The sequence below is a fragment of the Onychostoma macrolepis genome, chromosome 20 (genome assembly GCF_012432095.1).
Source record: "Onychostoma macrolepis isolate SWU-2019 chromosome 20, ASM1243209v1, whole genome shotgun sequence".
Taxonomy (NCBI): domain Eukaryota; kingdom Metazoa; phylum Chordata; class Actinopteri; order Cypriniformes; family Cyprinidae; genus Onychostoma; species Onychostoma macrolepis.
In genome coordinates this window covers 5,082,408-5,102,840 of record NC_081174.1, presented here as the reverse complement: position 1 = coordinate 5,102,840, position 20,433 = coordinate 5,082,408, and the positions used below count along the sequence as shown (strand labels likewise).

The 20,433-nt window shown below is 42.1% G+C and overlaps 1 protein-coding gene across 15 annotated transcripts in view; it reads left to right on the top strand.

Annotated features, from left to right (window-relative positions):
- nrxn3b (neurexin 3b) overlaps window positions 1-20,433 on the top strand; it is a 357,597-nt gene that overhangs the window by 83,832 nt on the left and 253,332 nt on the right. For 12 of the 15 annotated variants that reach the window (XR_009267577.1, XR_009267579.1, XR_009267578.1 and 9 more), the window contains exons 5-7: window positions 3,840-4,141; window positions 7,028-7,051; window positions 8,309-8,470. Coding sequence is in view for 11 of the 15 variants with exons in the window: in XM_058755796.1 (XP_058611779.1) it covers window positions 3,840-4,141; window positions 7,028-7,051; window positions 8,309-8,470 (488 nt within the window). In the remaining 4 variants the exon portion in view is untranslated. The remainder of the gene's footprint in view (window positions 1-3,839; window positions 4,142-7,027; window positions 7,052-8,308; window positions 8,471-20,433) is intronic. The other 3 variants (XM_058755795.1, XM_058755791.1, XM_058755787.1) reach the window with 1 other exon arrangement.

Below are 20,433 nucleotides of genomic sequence, written 5' to 3'. Positions count from 1 at the left end.
GGGAAAATGTTGGGAAATGTTGCAAGTCAGATTCAAACTTTCATTAGTCACTTGAGCACCATAGCTTATAAACCATGTGTGATTTCCACTTGGTCATGAATCAGAAACACAAGCCATTAATTTGACCCCCTTGTTCAGGGTTTTTCAAGGTGAAAGAGCTCTCCCTGGTGGTAGCAGGGTCATCCCTGTGCAAGGAATGGCTTTAGTGCTGCCAACCCAAATGTCAGAGCTGACGTGGATCAGGGACATGTAAATGAGGCAGCTAATTGCCTACATTGGATTTTGAAATCAAAGCTCGGTACACTGAGCTGCAAACGGAGCAGTGGAGAAAATTAAACTTCCCCTGCGAGAGACAATCAATGTAAAATGAACAGAATGCAAAGCAAGCACTGTTTCTTTCTCTTCCACTTTAGAAGATCATTATTCTATTTCAAATACAGCAGGAATGTGTTGTTCTGGCCGATGAGGAAATTTAACATTGATTTACTGTATCAATAACCCGATTGCGTTCATTAATTTAAACAGGTAATAAAGCTAATATTTGCCTTGCTCCTGTGTACTGTAAAATATTGCTTTGGTTTTACAATATTTAACAGGATTTAATGCAATAAATAAATAAATAAATAAATGCATACATAATAAATGTGTTTGATATAACTGTTATGGTGATTAGTGTTCCTTTTTTTGGATGGAAGGTTTTTTTTTTTTTTGTCCAGCCAGTTTTATAGAACACAATCTGTTACTTAAAATAATAGTTTGTTCATTAAAAAAAGAAGAAAAAAGAATGCTTTGCAAGTTCTATTTCAGCACATTATATATTGCCCAATTTTTTTATTATTTATTTATTTATTTATTTTGGGTAAGTCACGATTCAGCTGCACGCAGACGTGTCTCAGTGGAAATAACTTGTGTAAGAGCTCTCTGAGTAAGTGACATCGGATCAGGCCCTCTGTAGATGACCCTGATAAGGCTGAGTTGAGATGTAACTGTGATACAGCATTGCTGGAGAGACTCTGTCCCTCCTGGAGACCCTGTGAGATCACATTAGATCAGACGTTGAGAGAGACTGCTATGGAAAAACAGCAAGTTACTGATATGTGTGTTGACCCATCAAAGCTATGGGGAAATCCAACATCAAGTGTGGTGGCCCTTATGAGAATATTCAGAGTATTTATTTTTGCTGCTTTGAGTGTAGGCTAAGCAAATATGAGAGAATTAATTTCCCTCAACACCTCTGAATCAATAAGTTATTGCTTTTAATATTTATTCTGCACAACCTTACATCTCCTGCATGCAGTAATAATTTAGTAAAAGTAATAATACCATGTTTCAAATATATTGGAAATCCGTATATGGTTAGGCCGATTTGTAATGTACTGTATTACCGTAGAAGAAACATCCCTCATGTCTGTTGTGTGTGTTTGGCTGTGTTGCTGAAGCACATGCATATTGCCTTGGCTTCTGAAATATAGTATCTCTTATTAGTTCTTTGTTATCATTCCCATTAATCTTAATGGAATTTGCACCTTTGGTTCATGGACCAAAACATTTGCACATGAGACTAATTTATTTTAGAACTCCTGGCTACAGAAAGGGTTGAATTATTCTTTGATGAATTAAAAAAACAAACAAACAGAAGTGGCTACTTTTGAATGGAGAATGATGCATTGGTATCAGGAAATTCAGTTGTGATTACCGTCGACCTCTGTGTTTTCACAAAGTTCTTTCGATTTGTAATCTATAATTAATTGTCTAAGGACAATTTAAAAAAAAAAAAATGTTTTTTCTTTTTTTGTCAAGTGCTTGTGGTTGTGTGGCTGGATGTGTTGCCCTTGTGAAACAGGTGAATAAATAATCTTGTGAATACTTATGCTGCCCAATTTGAAAATTATTTTAATTATTTTAATTTTAATAGTGTTGGGAAATGTGCAACACTATGGTACTAGATGGAACTGCTGATTAATGCTGTGAACCAAATGGTATAAATCCGCCTCTGAAGGGAACTTCGTAGCGAGAACAATCATGCAATACTAAAGGGTCGTTCCAAACTAAAGCCACATCAAATGGCCCTTCGGAATGAAGGATTTTAAAGAGACACTTTGTGCAATGATTCTTTGTTTAATTGCATGGCAAAGGCACCTCCTTAATTGGTTGGCAAGATGACAAAAAAGTGCATTCCAAGGAATATTTTTTTGGTCCCCTACACCATTCATCACTTTGAAGCTCTCACTCTGGAGGGTAAACCCTTCAGAGGGATTATGATATAGGGATGAGCCCTTCAGAATGAAATGCAATAATAATCACCTCCTGTATTCCACTGATTGGACAAACAGATTGGTTGAGCCAATGCTGCTTGTTGGACCAGCCAGAATGCTCAACAAATGAAGCAAAAGCTGCACCATAAATGTTATACTGTATAAAGTACTTTCTATGAATGCGTGTAGTATACAAATGCAATCTGGATGTACTATGTAGAACATTCAAACACAGGGAATGTTTTGAAATTCACATACTAATGCAAGGATTACTCTTCTCTGCATGTTAAACTGTACTAGGAAAAAGTATTTTAAGTAGTTTCACCTTTAATCCACCCATCCATCCATTCTTCAAACCGTTTACCCTATATGGGGTCATCGAAATGCTGAAGCCTGTGTTTCACCTTTAATGATATTCATATATTGATTGTGTCTTCCAAAGTGTACATATAGCAATGAGGAGGTAGATAAGGATTTGTGTATTCATATATTCAACAATTTATTACATGTGATGGCAAAACAATTGTGAATTAAACTGTCTGAGAAGCTCTAAAGCTCTGATTCCAACCTGCCCTGGCACACCTGTCTGGAAGTTTCCAGTAAACATACACACCTTGATTAGATCTAGGCACAACATAGAGCAAAAGTGAATTTGTGGCGACATCAATACAAATTCAAAATCTGTTTTATAATTGTTCCTTGAGCTCGATTTGCTTACTCAGGCTTTCATTGTATCGTGGCTTAATACACAGCCTTCAAAACAAGCTTCTCTTACCCTCTCCTCTTCATCTTAGTTTTATCTTAAGCTTTGCATTTAGTTTTTTCCTTTCTCTCTGTCTCTGTCACTCCCACAACCCCATCTTACTTCTCTGCTTTCTTCCCATCCTGTTTCACTTGTTCTCTCTCCTCCCTTTCCTTTCTGTCCCTGTAATTTGCTCAGAGGGGAGCTGACAGTGAGTTCTGATACATCCTTTGGCAAGCCGAAATTCTAGGGGAAGAGAACAGTTAGCATGAAAGAAACAAGCCCTCGCAGATTTATGAAGACATTCGCCATTGTTCTTCCTTTACTGCAGGGTAATTTGCAAATAGCAATGTCACACTTCAAATGTTGGATACGGAAATAAGCTTCCTCTGCCAAGAGGCACTGGGACTCAAATCATGAAAAGCTCTTGAGGCCTCATCAGCAGGACCTTTCCAGATAAAATATAAAGAAAACTTCCAGAAAGGTTATTTCTTAAATGGTTACATCAAACACAACTCTCTCTGATTCCTTATTCAGACAGAATTTGAGGTGAAAGTGAAGGGTCTTTGCAAGGGAGCGCTGATGTGAATTTATGGTCTGCTGCTTCACCTCAGTGCTCTGACAGAGCTCCCACAATCCCACTCTGTCTGCATTTACCTCAAAAAGTCACTTCAGGGAAATCTTGGTTTTAACACTGACAGAACTTTCTCAGTGTCTGTGACAGAATTATTGTGTTTAATGTTCATTGTTCAAAGACCAACATCAACATTAATTTGACAGATTTTCAAGTTCACTTATTGAAAACAAATTAACATTGTCGTTTTTTTCTTGATTGTTTTCAGCACGCGAGGACAACGTGGCGACATTCCGGGGTTCGGAGTACTTCTGCTATGACTTGTCTCAGAATCCTATCCAGAGTAGCAGTGATGAGATCACTCTGTCCTTCAAAACTTGGCAACGCAACGGTCTCATCCTCCACACGGGCAAGTCGGCTGACTACGTTAACCTAGCGCTGAAAGACGGTGCCGTTTCATTGGTCATCAATCTGGGCTCAGGAGCCTTCGAGGCTATCGTTGAGCCTGTCAATGGAAAGTTCAATGACAACGCTTGGCATGACATCAAAGTGACACGCAACCTGAGACAGGTAATCACTAGACGATGGCTGCTCTTAAGACTACTCACAGCTAGCTGGAGAACTAGTTCATGTTCTAATTCAAACATATTTATGTTGCATCTGGTTTATAATCAGATGATTTTTTTTTGGGAACTGTCACTATTTAATTAGAAAAAGTTGCATTGCAATTTGTGCAACTAGTTTCCTAATAATTAAAGAGTATGTTCTTATTTCCTCCTGTGTTTTTAAACCTTGAAGTCTTTTATCTCTGTTACTTGACATGGTTTAACACTCAAGGGCTTCAGAAAACTCAAAGCTTGACTTCAAATCCTATCAGTCTTTGCTCCAAAGCTCTACCAGTGTCAGCGAACTTTCAAAGTTGTATCTTAGCAATCACCTCTTAGACAGTGGTCGACAGTTATTTCGCTTTAACGTTTAAATTTAAGCAAGGTACGTGGAGGTCTGACTAAGCCAGCAGTTTGTTTATGAACAAATAGCTTTGCAGTGAATCTTAAATACAGTTCTTAACCAAAGAGACTAGGACCCTCATTTATAAAAACGCACCTAATCATTTTAAATGTAAGCATACAATAATGTCCTAAATGTTTCTATAAACTCTTTACAAACATCTGTATGTATGCAAATTTGTTCCTAAATCCATTTGCTTTATTATTGCAAACAATATTAATACTGTGCAGACCTAAAAAGGAAATTTAATTCACCTAAAGAATGCCCTCAGATATCTTTATATGGTGAGATATAAGCCAATAAAAAAGCATAAAGGTCTAATAAAAAAAAAGGTTGCAGACTAACTTAACCTAATCAGTAATACAATTTGAAATCACATTTTCATAAAACTTTCAAGGAAGACCTTTTAATGCTAGTTGTTTTAGCCTGCCATTGTTTTAAAACATTATTTCTTAAAATATTACCCAAAAATCACATGCTTTACTGTGTGGCAGTAGCATTTTTTACTGCATATTGCATGTTAACTTAATGACTAATGAAAACATATTAGGGTATTAAATATGCTTATAATAATCTTAAAATTATTGTTAACATTGAACATTTTTAATAGCTTATCATTGTTAGATGAGTTTTCCCTTTTGTACTGAAATCTAAATCTTGATTTGACACTTTTAAAGTGGAATGAAATCCATAGAATATAGGATGATATTGGACAGTATTTGGGTTTTATTAATGAGGCCCCAAGTGTTCTCTTGTACATTAAGCCTTTGATAAATTACCATCAGTAAGAGGGCTTGTATGTTCGTGGATTGGGTTTGAGTCTTCAGTGAGATCATGCTTGATTTGTTTGGCTGACCTTAAACTTCACTGGCAGGTGAGAGAGATTTATATGGAGTGAAAATATGATGAGGGCTTGACAAGTAAGTGCTTTTTTTCATGTCACTACTTTGTTCAGACTGGTAAAAGATATAGCACAACCCTCATGGGATGTTTTCAGACTAGTGTATGAGCTGACGGACTGAAGGAGCTCTCTTTCTCTTGCTCTCTTTCTCTTTCTATTTCTCTAATTCATGGGCATTGCTGTTTGAGTCGGGAGCACAGGCATTCTAGTTGTGACAAAAAAAAAAAAAAAAAAAAAAATTGGTGGAGCCTTATCTCATGAATTTAATTTAGATTATACACAAATAATGTAAAATTATCTGTTACTGAAATAAATAAAATTGGTGGAGCCTTATCTCATGAATTTAATTTAGATTATACACAAATAATGTAAAATGATCTGTTACTGAAATAAATAAATAAAAAATAAATACATGCATTGATGCCAGCAAATAAAAATACTTAATGGTAATTATAATGGAAAACATTATAATTACTATTACCAAGTACTTTTATTTGCTTGTATTATTTCCTTATTCAAAAATAAATCATTTTAAGACTCTTTAAGTGCTTTTTATTTTATTTATTTTAAGTGCTTTATGGCTGAATTTGCATATTATTTCCTTCATGACTACTAAAAAAAAATATTGATTGAATGAATTAAAAATGACTAATGTACCTACCTATTTCACGAAAGTATTTTCAAAAGTAGAAAATGAAATATAAACAATAACATTATGATTAGAAATGTATTTTAAACAATTTCAAAAGCATACCGATTTGCTGTGTTTTTGAAGGAGCAATCATTCTTCCTGATCACTTTGAGAACTTAAATAAACTTGCTACATACTTATTTCATATTAGCTTATTTAATAAGCTGATATCTTGATACCTCTATTTTGATATCTCTACTTCAGCTACTGATGTTCCAATTTATTTATGTTACAATTTTACTGGAATGAATAGCAAGCAGCAATAAAACAATTTTCAAAGTTGACTAGTTAGTTTCGAGACACATTTTTAGCTTGACAATCATGGTGTACATGATGCAATTGCATGCAAGACTAAAGGTGTAGAGTGGTGCTTTTATAATGATGAATTTAAAGACACAACTTGTCTGAGAGGCTTTTATCATGCTAAACATATAGCATACTAAGGACAGCACACCATCAGCATCCCTTAAACACTACTCTTAAAATCAAAAACTAGTCAACAATCTTTAACAATCACTAATTAGTCTGTTGTTGGACGACTAGTAAAATAGTCAACAGTCATGACCCAACCGTTGGCCACATGTCCCACTGTAAAATGCTCTCATTATACTGTACTCTTCCTATTTAATCTGTCTTTCCTTTCCTGTTTCTTACATCTTGGGAAGAAACAGTTTTTGGGACTAACAATATTCATTCATGGGATCATTTTTATTACTAACCTGTTTCTAACCAAACTAATGTACTAACACCCTGAATCTTCATCATTAATTTCTTTCTCTTTTAATTTCGTCATTTTATTAACAACCGTTCTGTTCACTATTGTTTGATTTCCTTTCTTCCCCCTTCTTCCTGAAAGCACTCAGGCATTGGACACGCTATGGTAAACAAACTACATTGTCTGGTAGATATCATTCTTATTGTCCTTTTTTGGTTTGCCGTGTGTCCCTCTCCCTCTCTTTCTTTTTCTTTGAGTTTCATCCTAGACACTCTTTTCAAAAAATGAGGAAATGGGTTTGTATTACCAGGACTTTTCACATTTCCCCCCTTTACTCCCCTCTCAAACTTCCTTCCCTTCTTTTACAGTTTTGTTTCTTATTGTTTTTTTTTTTTTTATTTATCAGGCTGGCTTTTACGTCCTCACGTTAACGTTACGTAGAGATTCACATCCTCACTGGGACTCTCACAGTAACTAGTAAAGTGTTTTTTTCTCCCCACACCAAGCCTCCACATTTTTTGCGAGGACTGTCGGCAATAACTGACAGAGGATTTCCAAGAATTTCCACAGGGGAAATTTCCACCTTGCAGAGCCTCCCGAAAATAAACAAACACACAAGAGAAACCTAAGAACTCTGGGAACTCTGGCAGTTGATACCTCCACACCACTCATAGCATGTCCACATCTCCACCATCTCATTCAGCCTCATATATCACTGCGACTAACACTACATTCAATTTATCACTCCGCTTCCACCCAAATCCCTTGTGTGTGTCTACCGCATGTTGTTTTCTGTGCCGTGTGTCCTGTTGCATGGTCTTCCTGCTTCTTTTTTTAATTCTGCATGGGTGCTTGCTGATTGGCTGTTGTGCTTTGCTCCTCCCCTTTTCATTGAACCAATGAATCATCAATCCTTCTCATGTTTATCAGTATGACCTTTTGAAAAAAGGATAATTTGACTTTTTGACAGTGGTTAATGCCTTCCTTTAATGCATGCATGTTCAAGTATGTGTCTGAACTTCTGTTTATGTGTATGAGTGAGCGTGTGACTAAGTAGCGTTTCCCCCAAAACTAAAACAAGTACAAATAATTTGTCCTTGGTTTTAACATTTACTAACCCCAATTAATAATATTCCAAACCAGATAAGAATTCATTTTCTTAATCCATCAAAGATGAAGAAAATATTCATCAGCAATATTTTCTTTACCTGTCCCGTGAACCTACAGTATACTAAACTATCACCAATAAATCTTATCCAGACCAATGGTCCAGAGTGTTAGCAATAAGTGACCCGAAATAGGGGCAAATCTGAACAAGATAGACCATAACAAGCAATAAAATAAGGTTATCGCTCAGGTTAGAAGCACGTCTTCAAATGAGTTACTAATTTGTTGAATTTCTATATTGTCATCATTTAACAGGTGACTATATCGGTGGATGGTATATTGACCACCACAGGATACACTCAGGAGGATTACACTATGCTGGGCTCAGATGATTTCTTCTATGTGGGGGGAAGTCCCAGCACTGCCGACCTGCCTGGATCTCCCGTCAGCAATAATTTCATGGGCTGCCTGAAAGAGGTGGGTCCTATAAGATGTGCATAATCGTGCATGCACACATGAACGCACACATGCACACTGTGTAAATGACATCATAAAAAGCCTATCGGGATGTTAATGCCTTTATAAGATACTGAGGTCCCAAAAAGTATTTGTACGCTTAAGTCATGCTTAAACATTTATGAATTTCATACACAGATAAGAAAAATAATATCAAACATGACATCTGCACGCAAATTTTGCTTTAGCAGAAATAACTTCACTTTTGTAGTTAATTATGCATTTGCTTTTAAGCAGCTGGTCTCATTGTGGTTTTTAATAGATGTCAGTTTCCGTCAAGTTGTCCGAATTGTGAACAGTATTTCTTGTATTTTTGTGAGATTGTTAGCTTGAAAAGTGTACCTGTGCTAGCTTTCTTTAAAATAAACACCACTTGATATTTAGTTTATTGAAAACATTATTATATTCTTAATATGTAGCTTAGGTGTCTGAATACATTTTGAGACCACTGTATCCTTTTCATTTGTGAGCCTGGACCACAAAACCAGTCATAAGGGTCTTTTTTCTTTTCTTTTTTTTAATTGAGATTTATACATCATCTGAAAGCTGAATAAATAAGCTTTCCATTGATGTATGGTTTGTTAGGACAATATTTGGCTGAGATACAACTATTTGAAAATCTGGAAACTGAGGGTGTGAAAAAACGTCCCAGGTTGCGTAAGTAACCATGGTTCCCCACGGGAACGAGACGCTGCGTTGGAAAATCTTCATACCATGCTCTGAATCATATGTGTAATCAGTCCAATCGATGGACGAGACATCATGGGCGGGTGACGTAATGACCAGGAAGCTTAAAAGCACGTGATGTGCAACCAGCGGCTGTTCTGTGCGGCTCCCCGGTGATTCTGCTATGCACAGCGTGCCCAGCGTTTCATTCGGTGCGCCGATAGAGGATCAGATGTCGATCGCAGCATCGGGGGATGGGCAATCGTCCTCTGAGGATGAAGATTTGGCGGGGCTGCCTCCCTCGGCTGTCGCGGCCGCCGCCGAATCAGACCTAGAGTTGACAGCCGTGCTTTCCCGGGCCGCCGCAAGATGATTGGTTTCCTCGGCACGGGCCGTGGCTCGTGACCATGCCCTGCCCTGGTTAATTTCTTCCCGGAAGTGCATGAGGAGTTGACGAAGTCGTGGATGGCCCCTTTTTACGGCCAGAAGCGGCTCGTCTGCCTCCCCCATCCTCGCTACCCTCGATGGCGGGGCGGCTAGGCGGTACATTGACATTTCCCAGGCGGAGAGCGTGGTTGGAGGAATCGGCTTCGTCTCCCGTCAAAAGCCTGTAGGTTGATGGCCGTTTGCGGCCAAAGCTTAAAGTGCTGCGGGCCAAGCCGCCTCTGCCCTGCATGCCACGGCTATCCTGCGAGTACACCAGACAAGGCATTAAAATGCACGAGGGTAGTACCAACCCGAGGTTGATGCAGGAACTGCGCTCAGCGACTGACCTCACCCTATGGGTGATGGAAGGCACAGCATGGTCCCTCGAGAAGCCAATGTCCACATTTGTGGTCCAAGAGCACCATCTTTGGCTCAGCCTGCTGAGAGGAGTGATGTCGACAAAGTGCGCTTTCTCGACGCTCTCGTCTCCCAGGCTGGACTGTTCGGCGACACTGTCGAGGACTGTGCCCAGCAGTTCTCGGCAGTACAGAAGCCATCCAACACATCTTGCCCCGGCGTTATGCACCATCTGCCACCGCTCCGCCGCAGGGCAAGTCCCAGTCTGCTCGTCACAGTCTGCTCGTCACCGTGGGCGCCCTCCTGTGTACTGGGTATGTCGATTATCCCTTTGGTGCCACTTGCACGGAGTTTGGGGGCGTGGCTTGCGCTGCCCAACCCGTCCTGCTGGCTCATTCACACAATCTGACTCAGCTATGCGATTCAGTTCGCCAAGCGACCTCCCAAGCTCAGAGGCGCTCTCGAGACTTTGGTGGCAGTCCGAGATGCACTTGTCTTGTGAGAGGAGATTGCTGTCCTCCTGGCAAAGGGTGCAATCGAGCCGGTCCCTCCAGCCGAGATGAGGCAGGGGTTTTACAGCCCTTACATCATCGTACCTAAGAAAGGCAGTGGCCTTTAGCCAATCCTGGATCTGCGAATCTCGAATCGGGCCCTTCTCAAGCTCCCATTCAAGATGTTGACGCAGAAGCGCATCATCAGATGCATCCAACCCCAGGATTGGTTTACAGCGGTTGACCTGAAGGATGCTTACTTTCATGTCTCAATTCACCCTTGACACAGGCCGTTCCTATGGGTTGCATTCGAGTGTTGGGCCCTTTCGGGCTTTCCCTGTCCCTCGTGCCTTTACGTAAGTCACGGAGGGCGTCCTTCCCCTGTTACGGGAAGTAGGCATCAGGATCCTCAACTGTCTCGCGCACGAGAACAGTTGTGTGATCACAGGGACCTGGTGCTCTGGCACCTCAGCCAGTTGGGGCTTCGTGTCAACTAGGAAAAGAGCAAGCTCTCCCTGTGCACAGAAACTCTTTTCTCAGTATGGAGTTAGACTCCAGTTAGAGGCAGGACGGTGGTACCACTGAAACACTTTCAGAGGCTCCTGGGGCATTTGGCATCCGCAGCTGGAGTGTCGCCAGAAGACCCCCGAAGATGCACGATTGGAGTAGTTATTTCTTTCCTGCAAGAAAGGTTAGAGCATAGGCTGTCACCCTCCACCTTGAAAGTGTAAGTGGCTGCTATCGCAGCCCATCACGATGCAGTGGACGGCCGGTCCCTGGGATAGCATGATCTCATCGTGAGGTTCCTGAGGGGTGCCAGAAGGTTAAATCGTCCTAGGTCATCCCTGATGCCCCCCTGGGATCTTTCTGTCGTCCTGGCTGGGGTCCCTTTGAGCCGCTGGACTCAGTCGAGCTGAAATTCCTGTCAGCTAAGACAGCGCTCCTGACCTCGCTCACTTCCATCAAGAGGGTCGGGGACCTCCAAGCATTTTCGGTGAGCGAAGAATGCCTTGTGTTCAGGCCGGCCTACTCTCACGTTGTCCTGAGACCCTGGCCTGGATACGTGCCTAAGGTTCCCACCACGCCCCTTCCGCGATCAGGTGGTGAACCTGCAAGCACTGCCCTCGGAGGAGATAGATCCAGCCTTGGCGTTGCTGTGTCCCATAAGAGCGTTGTGCATATACGTGTACCGCACCCGGAGCTTTAGAAGCTCTGAGCAGCTCTTTGTTTGCCACGGAGGTCAGCAGAAAGGGAAGGCTGTCTCCAAGCAGAGGTTGGCCCACTGGATGGTGGATGCCATCGCCTTGACGTACCAATCTCAAGGCTAGCCGTGCCCCCTGGGGGTGAGGGCTCACTCCACACGAAGTGTTGCCTCCTCCTATGCGTTGGCGCACGGCACCTCTCTGGCAGACATCTGTAGAGCTGCGGGCTGGGCGACACCGAACACCTTCGCGAGATTCTACAGTCTCCGTGTTGAGCCAGTTTCTTCCCGTGTGTTGGGTAACAGGTAATTTGCGGGAAGAACTGGCCGGTGTCAAGCTTGCTGTGCCATTCCCCCTCACCCGGGGATACGAGCGCCTTTTCCTCCTCCAGTTCAGTTCCCCAGATGGCGAACCCTGGTGGAGTTCCTCCAGCACACCCGGCAGTCAGACTGGGCGAAGCAGTCTGACGCCAGGCCCAGTACTGGGTCTCTGGTCAGCCCCTGTACTGGGCTAGGTGTCTGTATGGCTTGATTCCCTTCGGTCAATCCCATATGTGTATTCTTCCACGGTAAGGTTTCCCTCACGGTAAACCCGTGTCTTCCCTTTGACAAAGCCCTCTGTCAGGACCTACTGGCAGCTCTCCTCCCTACCCCTAGGTAGGATCCATATCAGTCCATATCAGTGTCTCCACATGTTACCTCCCTTCGGGCATGATGTGGCCTCCGTAGCGCCCTTCTCTGGAAGGCTCGCTTCCCCGTCATTACTGCCAAGCTGTAACAACAAATAGGAAAGACTTGAAGCTATCTTTCATTGAAGGTCGAAATACCTTCTGACTTCTGTGGGGAAAGGAACAGTGGCTTGGCTATCTCCAGCAGCGATGTACTCAGTTGTCCCTGCGGGCACCAAGGTTAGCGAATTTGCTCTGGGACGATGGGAAGGTTGCGACCTTTCGCATGGCATTTGTCTGTCATGCGCTCGCTTGTCAGCATCTGCATGCCATAAGGTTGTGACGGGGTTCAGGTTGTGGTGCTTTCCATAGGACCCCTATGTCGTCACGACATAACTCGTAGTGACCGACAGATAGGGAACGTCTCGGTTACGTTCGTAATCCTCATTCCCTGATGGAGGGAACGGAGACGTTATGTCCCCATGCCACAATCTAAAACCATCGCTGGTGGCCAGGGACTTGTTCTCGGCTCCTCAGCGTAAAACCTAATGAGTGGATGCACCTGCCGCCTATTTATAACCGTGTGCACGGGGAGTGGCTCAAGTATGCAAAATCCACTCGCCAATATTCATTGGCGTTTTCTGTTAAAGTCAGAGATGATTGGGGCTTCCAAGTAAATCCCCTATGTCGTCACGACATAACGTCTCCGTTCCCTCCATCAGGGAATGAGGGTTACGAATGTAACCGAGACGTTACATACGTAATCTGGGACGAGATGCCTACGCTGCCAGACTTGCAAATCCCTGCCTAGTGTGGAAGAGCACAGCTATGGCAAGAGAACAGAAGAGCCTGGAGTGGCTTGCAATCTAGGTCATAGAACCTGACAAATGTGAGGGGCGAAGACCATCCGCAGCGTTGCAGATGTCCTGTATAGGCACACCTGCCAGAAAGGCCTTGGAAGCCTCCATACTTCGAGTCGAGTGAGCATTGACCCCCAAAGGCGAGGGGAGATCAGAGGACTCATAGGCAATAGAAATGGCATCAACGATCCACCGGCTGAGGGTCTGCTTGGAAGCTGGAAGACCTCTCTTAGGGGGACCATAGCACACAAGCAGTTGGTCCGCCCTTCTCCACAGGGCAGCTCTGTGGACGTATGCGTATACTTTTCTCTGCGTTTAGTCTTAACCCCAACTCTTTCCATATGAGCGAGAACGATATCTCGATGCCGAACCGCCATCTGCTCTGATTGATGTAATCTGATGTAATTGAGTATGCGGATGCCCTGGAGTCTCAGAGGAGCCAGAGCAGCATCCACACACTTTGTGAAAGTACAGGGTGAGAGTGCTAGGCCGAAGGGAAGAACCCGATATTGGTAAGCTTCGCCCCTGAAAGCAAACCTCAGGAACTTCCTGTGACTGGGAAGGATGGAGACATGGAAGTAAGCGTCTTTTAGATCTATCACGACAAACCAGTCCTCGGACCTCATCTGAGACACAACCTGTTTGACAGTGAGCATTTTGAACTTCAGTTGCATGACTGAGCAGTTCAATAGCCGCAGATCTAAAATTGGACGCAACCCCCCATCCTTCTTTGGAACGATGAAGTATCGGCTGTAGAACCCGGACTCTCTGTCGAGAGGAGGGACCACCTCGATGGCCTCCTTCCTCAAGAGAGTGTTCGCTTCTTGTTCTAATACCAGAGCCTGCTCGGGGCCCACTAATGTGAGAAAAACCCACTTGAAAGGCAGCGGCAGAGCACCGAACTGAATGCGATAGCCTTTTTCTACAGTTTGCAGGACCCAACGAGATACATTTGGCAGTAGTTTCCACGCTTCTAAATATTCTACTAAGGGAACCAGTCTCTCGAGACTGGCCTCTGGTGTACTTGGAGCTGCTAGCTCAGTGCCCTGAAGTGGAGGACTGGCAGGAGATGGCCGAACTAACTGCTTTAGAGACCCCCGAAGGGGTGGCGAGGCTCTTTCTCTACATTCCCGGGCGGATGATACTGAGAGAAGCACTCGCTGGAAACCGCAGAACGATCTCCTGAGGGCACCAAGGAGAGACGGACACCGTGTAGTGTGGTGCACCCTGCTCTTCCCCAGTAGGGGCCGCCCTCAGAGGGCGAGAGGCATCACTCTGTTTCTGAGTCTCCCTGTATGAGGACCTGGCACACGGCTGGGGCTGCTCCTGCCCGGCAGCCCCCAGAGCTATAGAACGGCGAGGGAGAAACCGCTGAAACATCGCCGCCTGTTTACGAGCCTCCTGGTATCTGTCGATGACGGAACTTACAGCGTCGCCAAACAGACCAGAAGGTTCAAGCGGGGCGTCCATGAGGAAGACCCTGTCCTTTTCTTTCATATCGGATAGGGTCAACCAAAGATGCCTCTCCACTGCCACCAGACCTGCCATGGACCGCCCAATGGAGATAGATCAGCGTTTCTCCTTAGTTCTGAAATGTCATCTGTTTTGACTTCCTCGCCTTCATCTAGCTCTTTTAGCAGGTAAGCTTGGTACGCCTGTAACACCGCCATGGTGTGCAGACACGCACCAGCCTGACCCGCTGCCGTGTACTCCTTGCCCAACAGCACTGAGGTGGCTCGCAGTGGCTTGGAGGGCAAGACCGGAGCCTTCAGAGACGATGCCGTGCCAGGGGACAGATAGCTCGCAAGCGTCTGCTCTACCCGTGGCATCGCTCTGTAACCGCACTCACTCAACCCCGCCACATTTCCATAGTAATCAGAAGCGGGGATGAATAAGCGGGCCGAGAATGGTCTCGTCCTCGATCTCGACACCTCGGTGTGGAGATTGGGAAAAAACGGCAGGTAGAGGTCTGCGCGGGACTGTTTTTTTAGTTCCGCTCCCGCAAGGTTTTATTCCACACCCACCCGCTCCCGCGATATATTCACTCTTTGTTCACCCGTTGTCCGATTAGAATAATTTTCTTCCCGTTCCCGCTAAATTTAGATCTCGTATCCAGAATCTCACAAAGAGAGATAGGCTAACAAATAAACGTGTAGTCTGCACAAAATTGTATTTATTTTATTCGTCTTGTCAAGAGTCTTGAATTTATTGACAGCAAAATGTTAAACAAATTTTGTGTCTTAAGACACAAAATTCGTTTAATGTTTTGGTGCCAACACAGTAGGAAAAAAGGTGTATTTTTATTCGTCTTGTCAGGATACAATTCGTTTAACATTTACAACACAATAGGAAAAAGTGTCACAGAGAAAAAAAAAATGTAGGTTGTGCAAAAATAGCCTATTAGTTATTTTATTCGTCTTGTCAAAATACTAAAGTTTAACATTTTGCTGTTAACACAGTAGGAAAAGTGTCGCAGAGGAAAATAAATAAATACGACACTTGTAATTTAAAATTATATTCAAAGCAAAATATAAACAAAACCGAGTTGAACGTTAATTCAAGGACAGCGCATCCTCGCTTTGCTCCATCCTTATTCTGCTCTGTCACTCATGACAACCTGCCTGTAGGCTACAACCTGCTCTGAGGACCGTTATATGCACATGCTGCGTGCACATACCCCGCAAATGAAACGCATGATGCAGAGAGCACTGGTTCATGTGTGCAGCGTGTGCATAACAGTCCTGAGTGCAGGCTGTACCGGTGGTCAATGAGAATAAAGTGCAGATATGCTGTTCTGAAAGGACGTCTGGAACAGGATATTGTTAAACCGCCCGCTCCCATTCAAATTACACCAGAGTTACTGACCGCTACCGCGTTTTATTCAGGAATTTAATCCCACTTCACAAGAAATCTGGTCGGAGAGCCGCAGGAATGCAGCGGTTTTGTGGCATGGAGGTAGCAGCTTAGTAAGCAGAAAGCGCTCAACGAGTTTGCTTTTCTGCGGTTCAGCCTGTTTCTCGGCAGGCCAATCGATGTTCAACTTGGCTACCGCACAAGTAACTACCTCTAATAGCTCCTTATACTGGGGTGACTAAGGGGGCGAATCTTCTATGCTCTCCACATCAACCTCCTCGGAGGAAGAAACCACCGGTTGTACCTCACGTGCTTTTAAGCTTCCTGGTCGTTACATCACCTGCCCATGACGTCTCGCCCATCGATTGGACTGATTACACATATGATTTAGAGTGTGGTATCACTGAATGCGTTCCCCTAGCGTTTTCCGACGCAGTTCGAGTTCCTGAAGGGGAACTGAGAAAATTGCCTTTAAAGTTGTCCAAATGAAGTTCTTAACAATGCATATTACTAATCAAAAATTAAGTTTTTATATATTTACTGTAGGAAATTTACAAAATATCTTCATGGAACATGATCTTTACTTAATATCCTAATAATTTTTGGCATAAAAGAAAAATCAATCATTTTGACCCATACAGTGTATTGTTGGCTATTGCTACAAATATACCTGTGCTACTTAAGACTGGTTTTGTGGTCCAGGGTCACATTTTTAAAATGCATAAACATGACTTTAGTTGGGTTAGTTGATTTTAATAGTTTCAGTCCAAATCATAGAAAATATGTTTTAATGACAATGGTGTAATATGTTTTGCCAGATTTGTTGACTCAGCTACAGAATCATTAGGAACAATATGGAGATGCATATGTATATGCTCAGATGACCAGGTCATGCAAGTGGTTTATTCCAGAAAATAAATAATAAAGAGCTGAGATGCATTACATAAATATGTATGTGACATACATTTCCGTGGCCACATACATATTTATTCACACAAAGCTGTTATGATTATGAATAAAAAGAAGCCTGTTTTGCCCAGTGATTTTCAATTTAACTGTGGTGGAGTGAGTGAAGACAGTGGGTGTGGAGTGAACTGTTCTATTTTAAATAAAAATTGAACATGAATTTGATATAGAATGAGTGGTCCATGTATGCACATTATCCCAGCTGTTGTTACTTACTTCCCAAGGTTCAGGCACACAATAGAGTGCAGGAGTCTAGAAACATGTTTTAACATTTTTCTTTAACTATTTCAAACTGTTAAATTGGCAGACAAGTAGAAAAATGGTGCTCAAACTGTGAAATACAATGGCCTGATTTTGTTCTAAATGATGTCACACCAGCTTGAAGTATATTGGGGCCTTAAGTCAGCTTATTAAGGCATGTCATGCATCACTATATGTGTCCTAAAATCAGCTGAAAAAATCTGGATGGAATCATAGTCTTAAGCAAAAAAGAAGCTGTGCCCATCATACACTACGAGGTTTTCTGTGAAACCTGTCAACTCCTACTTCTAAAAATCTACAGGCTTGCTCTGACTTTCAGCAACTAGCGCCCACTTTTCCAAGACTATATATTGTGGCTAAAAACTAGGTAAAGCTTGTGTAATGTATTCTAGCCAACAGACTCACAGACTTAACTGTAAAATGGATTTCTATCAACTACAAGCCAGTTTTAGGCTTTTTCACTGAAATATTAAAATAAAATAAAATCCATTGATTTCTAAAGGAACTTTTGTAATGTATATTCAGTGCAATGTTTTAAATAATTAAAAGCCTTTACAAAATATTTGACTACTATATATCGTCTTGAATCTGCTGAAATGCAGATCTAAATGTAGTTCTAAATATAGTTTCGAATATCACATTTGTTATACTTTGGTGAGCTCTTTAAATCAAAATTTAAATTAGTTTTTGGAAGCAACAGTGCACTGTAAAAAAAAAAGAAAAGAAAAAGTTGAACCAACTTAAAATTTTAAGGCAACCAGCTTCAGCAGATTTTTGAGTTTGCTAAACTTATTTTTGTGGGAGATTCTCAATTTTTTGTTTTGATTCTCAAAACGACAAGTTGATAAAATTCAAAAATCTGCTCAAGCTGGTTGCCTTAAAATTTTAAGTTGGCTCCACTTTTTTTCTTTTATTTTTTTACAGTGTGTGCCAACAGTGTGCATTTTTTATGATCTGCATTATAGTTGTGCACCTGATTGTCATTGGATATGCATGTTTTATACCTTTGTTTTATATTATATATAGACTCTTTGACAGTCTGTATGTAATATGGAGTCTTTTTTGTTGCTACAGTTCCCAGTGGCTGTTTTCATTTATGAAATTTTGCTGTTGGCTCCATCATTAGATGTAATTATGGAACATAGACTGTGTAACCCACTGGAGCCAAATAGCTTTTTCATGCAGTAAACATCCTGCCTCAGCTAAAGTGACGTTCATGGCTTCTTTCATGAAGTTTACCACCTCCAGAAGCAGATTCCATTAGGAGTTGCCAGCACATAGACTTACACATACGCATGCACAGACACATGCAAACACACACTCGTGGCTTGCAATATCTGACACACATGGGTGGTCTATAATAACCATCATAATGAAAGGTCACCTTGTCTCTGCTGTTTAATCTGCCACTGGTTTCTCTTCTGCTCTCTCTCTCTCTATACCCAGTCCGGCTATTAATATCAGTTGCGTAGCTGCAGATGCTCATGTGCCTGTCCCTGCCACATTCTAAGACACAGCCTGTGCCAACAGTGATGAAAGACTTGCCTAGTTAGAATTACCCAAGGAGTACTAAAAAGGGTAGGCACTTTATTTCAGTTAAAGCCAGGGCGAGTGTAGCAAAACGTCCTCTGAGATGGGGATTGTCCCTCATTTACACTCCGTTTCATGACAACAGTGTTGAAGGGTCTGAACTTTCTGGCTGAATGTCATACATGACCTCCCATCCCACCCCCAACTCAATCCAAAATGGTGATTTGCTGTAAGATTTTGGGGCCGTATTAAATATATCGACTGTAATATTCTATCTTATTTGTTTAGCAACCATGGTTATTTCTGTTATGATCATGGAGGGATGTTAAGCAAAAGTCCAGTGCTGATATCAGCCTTGATATGTGAGAGTAAACATCACTGCCTCCTGCGCGTCAAGCAACCACTTGTGATGCCAAGGCCCTTTCATTTTAGTCAACCAGTTGTTTCAATAAACTGGTTGTTAAAAAAAAAAAAAAATTATGATTCCATTGTTATTATGTCACTTCGTAATGACATCAGCACATACAGTATTTCTAACAACTATATGTGTGAATGCATATTGCTGATTATTACTTTTCATTTACTTAAATTAATGGTGTTTGTTGTCAAAGTTGTATTCTGTGATTGTGCTTGTTGAATAGCTTATATTACTGATAAGTAGTCTTCATCTTGAATTAGTTTCCTGTATTAAAGTTTTTCATCTGTCATAATTAGCTGTTGATGCAGACATTGATGCATACATGCGGATATATATTCAACTCTAATGTTTACAGTCTTACAAACTCTTAAATCTATTTCTATTACTAAGCATGTTTCAGGTATTGTCCCTCAGGCTCACACAAAGATAGTTTCAACAGCTCATTTGTCAGACACCTCTGTAATCCTCAGAAAGCTTCAACAGTTAGAACCGGCTTTTTGAGTCAAACACAACTGAAAAGTTGATTCAGTAACTGGTCTAGTAAGAGCTACATACTTGTTCATTGCAAATTCTCAGGCTCGTGGCAGGCACACACAGGCTTGTTGTTGTTGACACATGCATTGATGATTTCTTCAATGATTAAATACACTCACTGGCCACTTTAAGTACACCATGATAGTACTGTGTTGGACCGCCTTTTGCCTTCAGACCTGCCTTAATTCATTGTGGCATAGATTCAACATGGTGCTGAAAACATTCCTCAGAGATTTTGGTCCATATTTACATGATAGCATCATGCAATTGCTGCAGATTTGTCAGCTGCACATCTGTGATGTGTATTTTTCCATTAGATTGAGATCTGGTGACTGTGGAGGCCATTTGAGTATAGTGAACTCATTGTTATGTTCAAGAAACAAGTTTGAGATGATTTGACCTTTGTGACATGGCATGCTATCCTGTTGGAAGTAGCCATCACACGATGGGTACCCTTGTGGTCATAAAGGGATGGACATGGTCAGCAACAATTCTCAGGTAGGCTGTGATGTTTAAACAAGGCTCCGTTGATACTAAGGGGCCCAAAGTGTGGCAAGAAAATATCCCCCACACCATTACACCACCAGCATCAGCCTGAACCGCTGATACAGGGCAGGATAGTTCCATGCTTTCATGTTGTGTCTGTGCAGTTAAGTTAATAATATTGCCAAATATTAAGTGTCCCCAATTAAG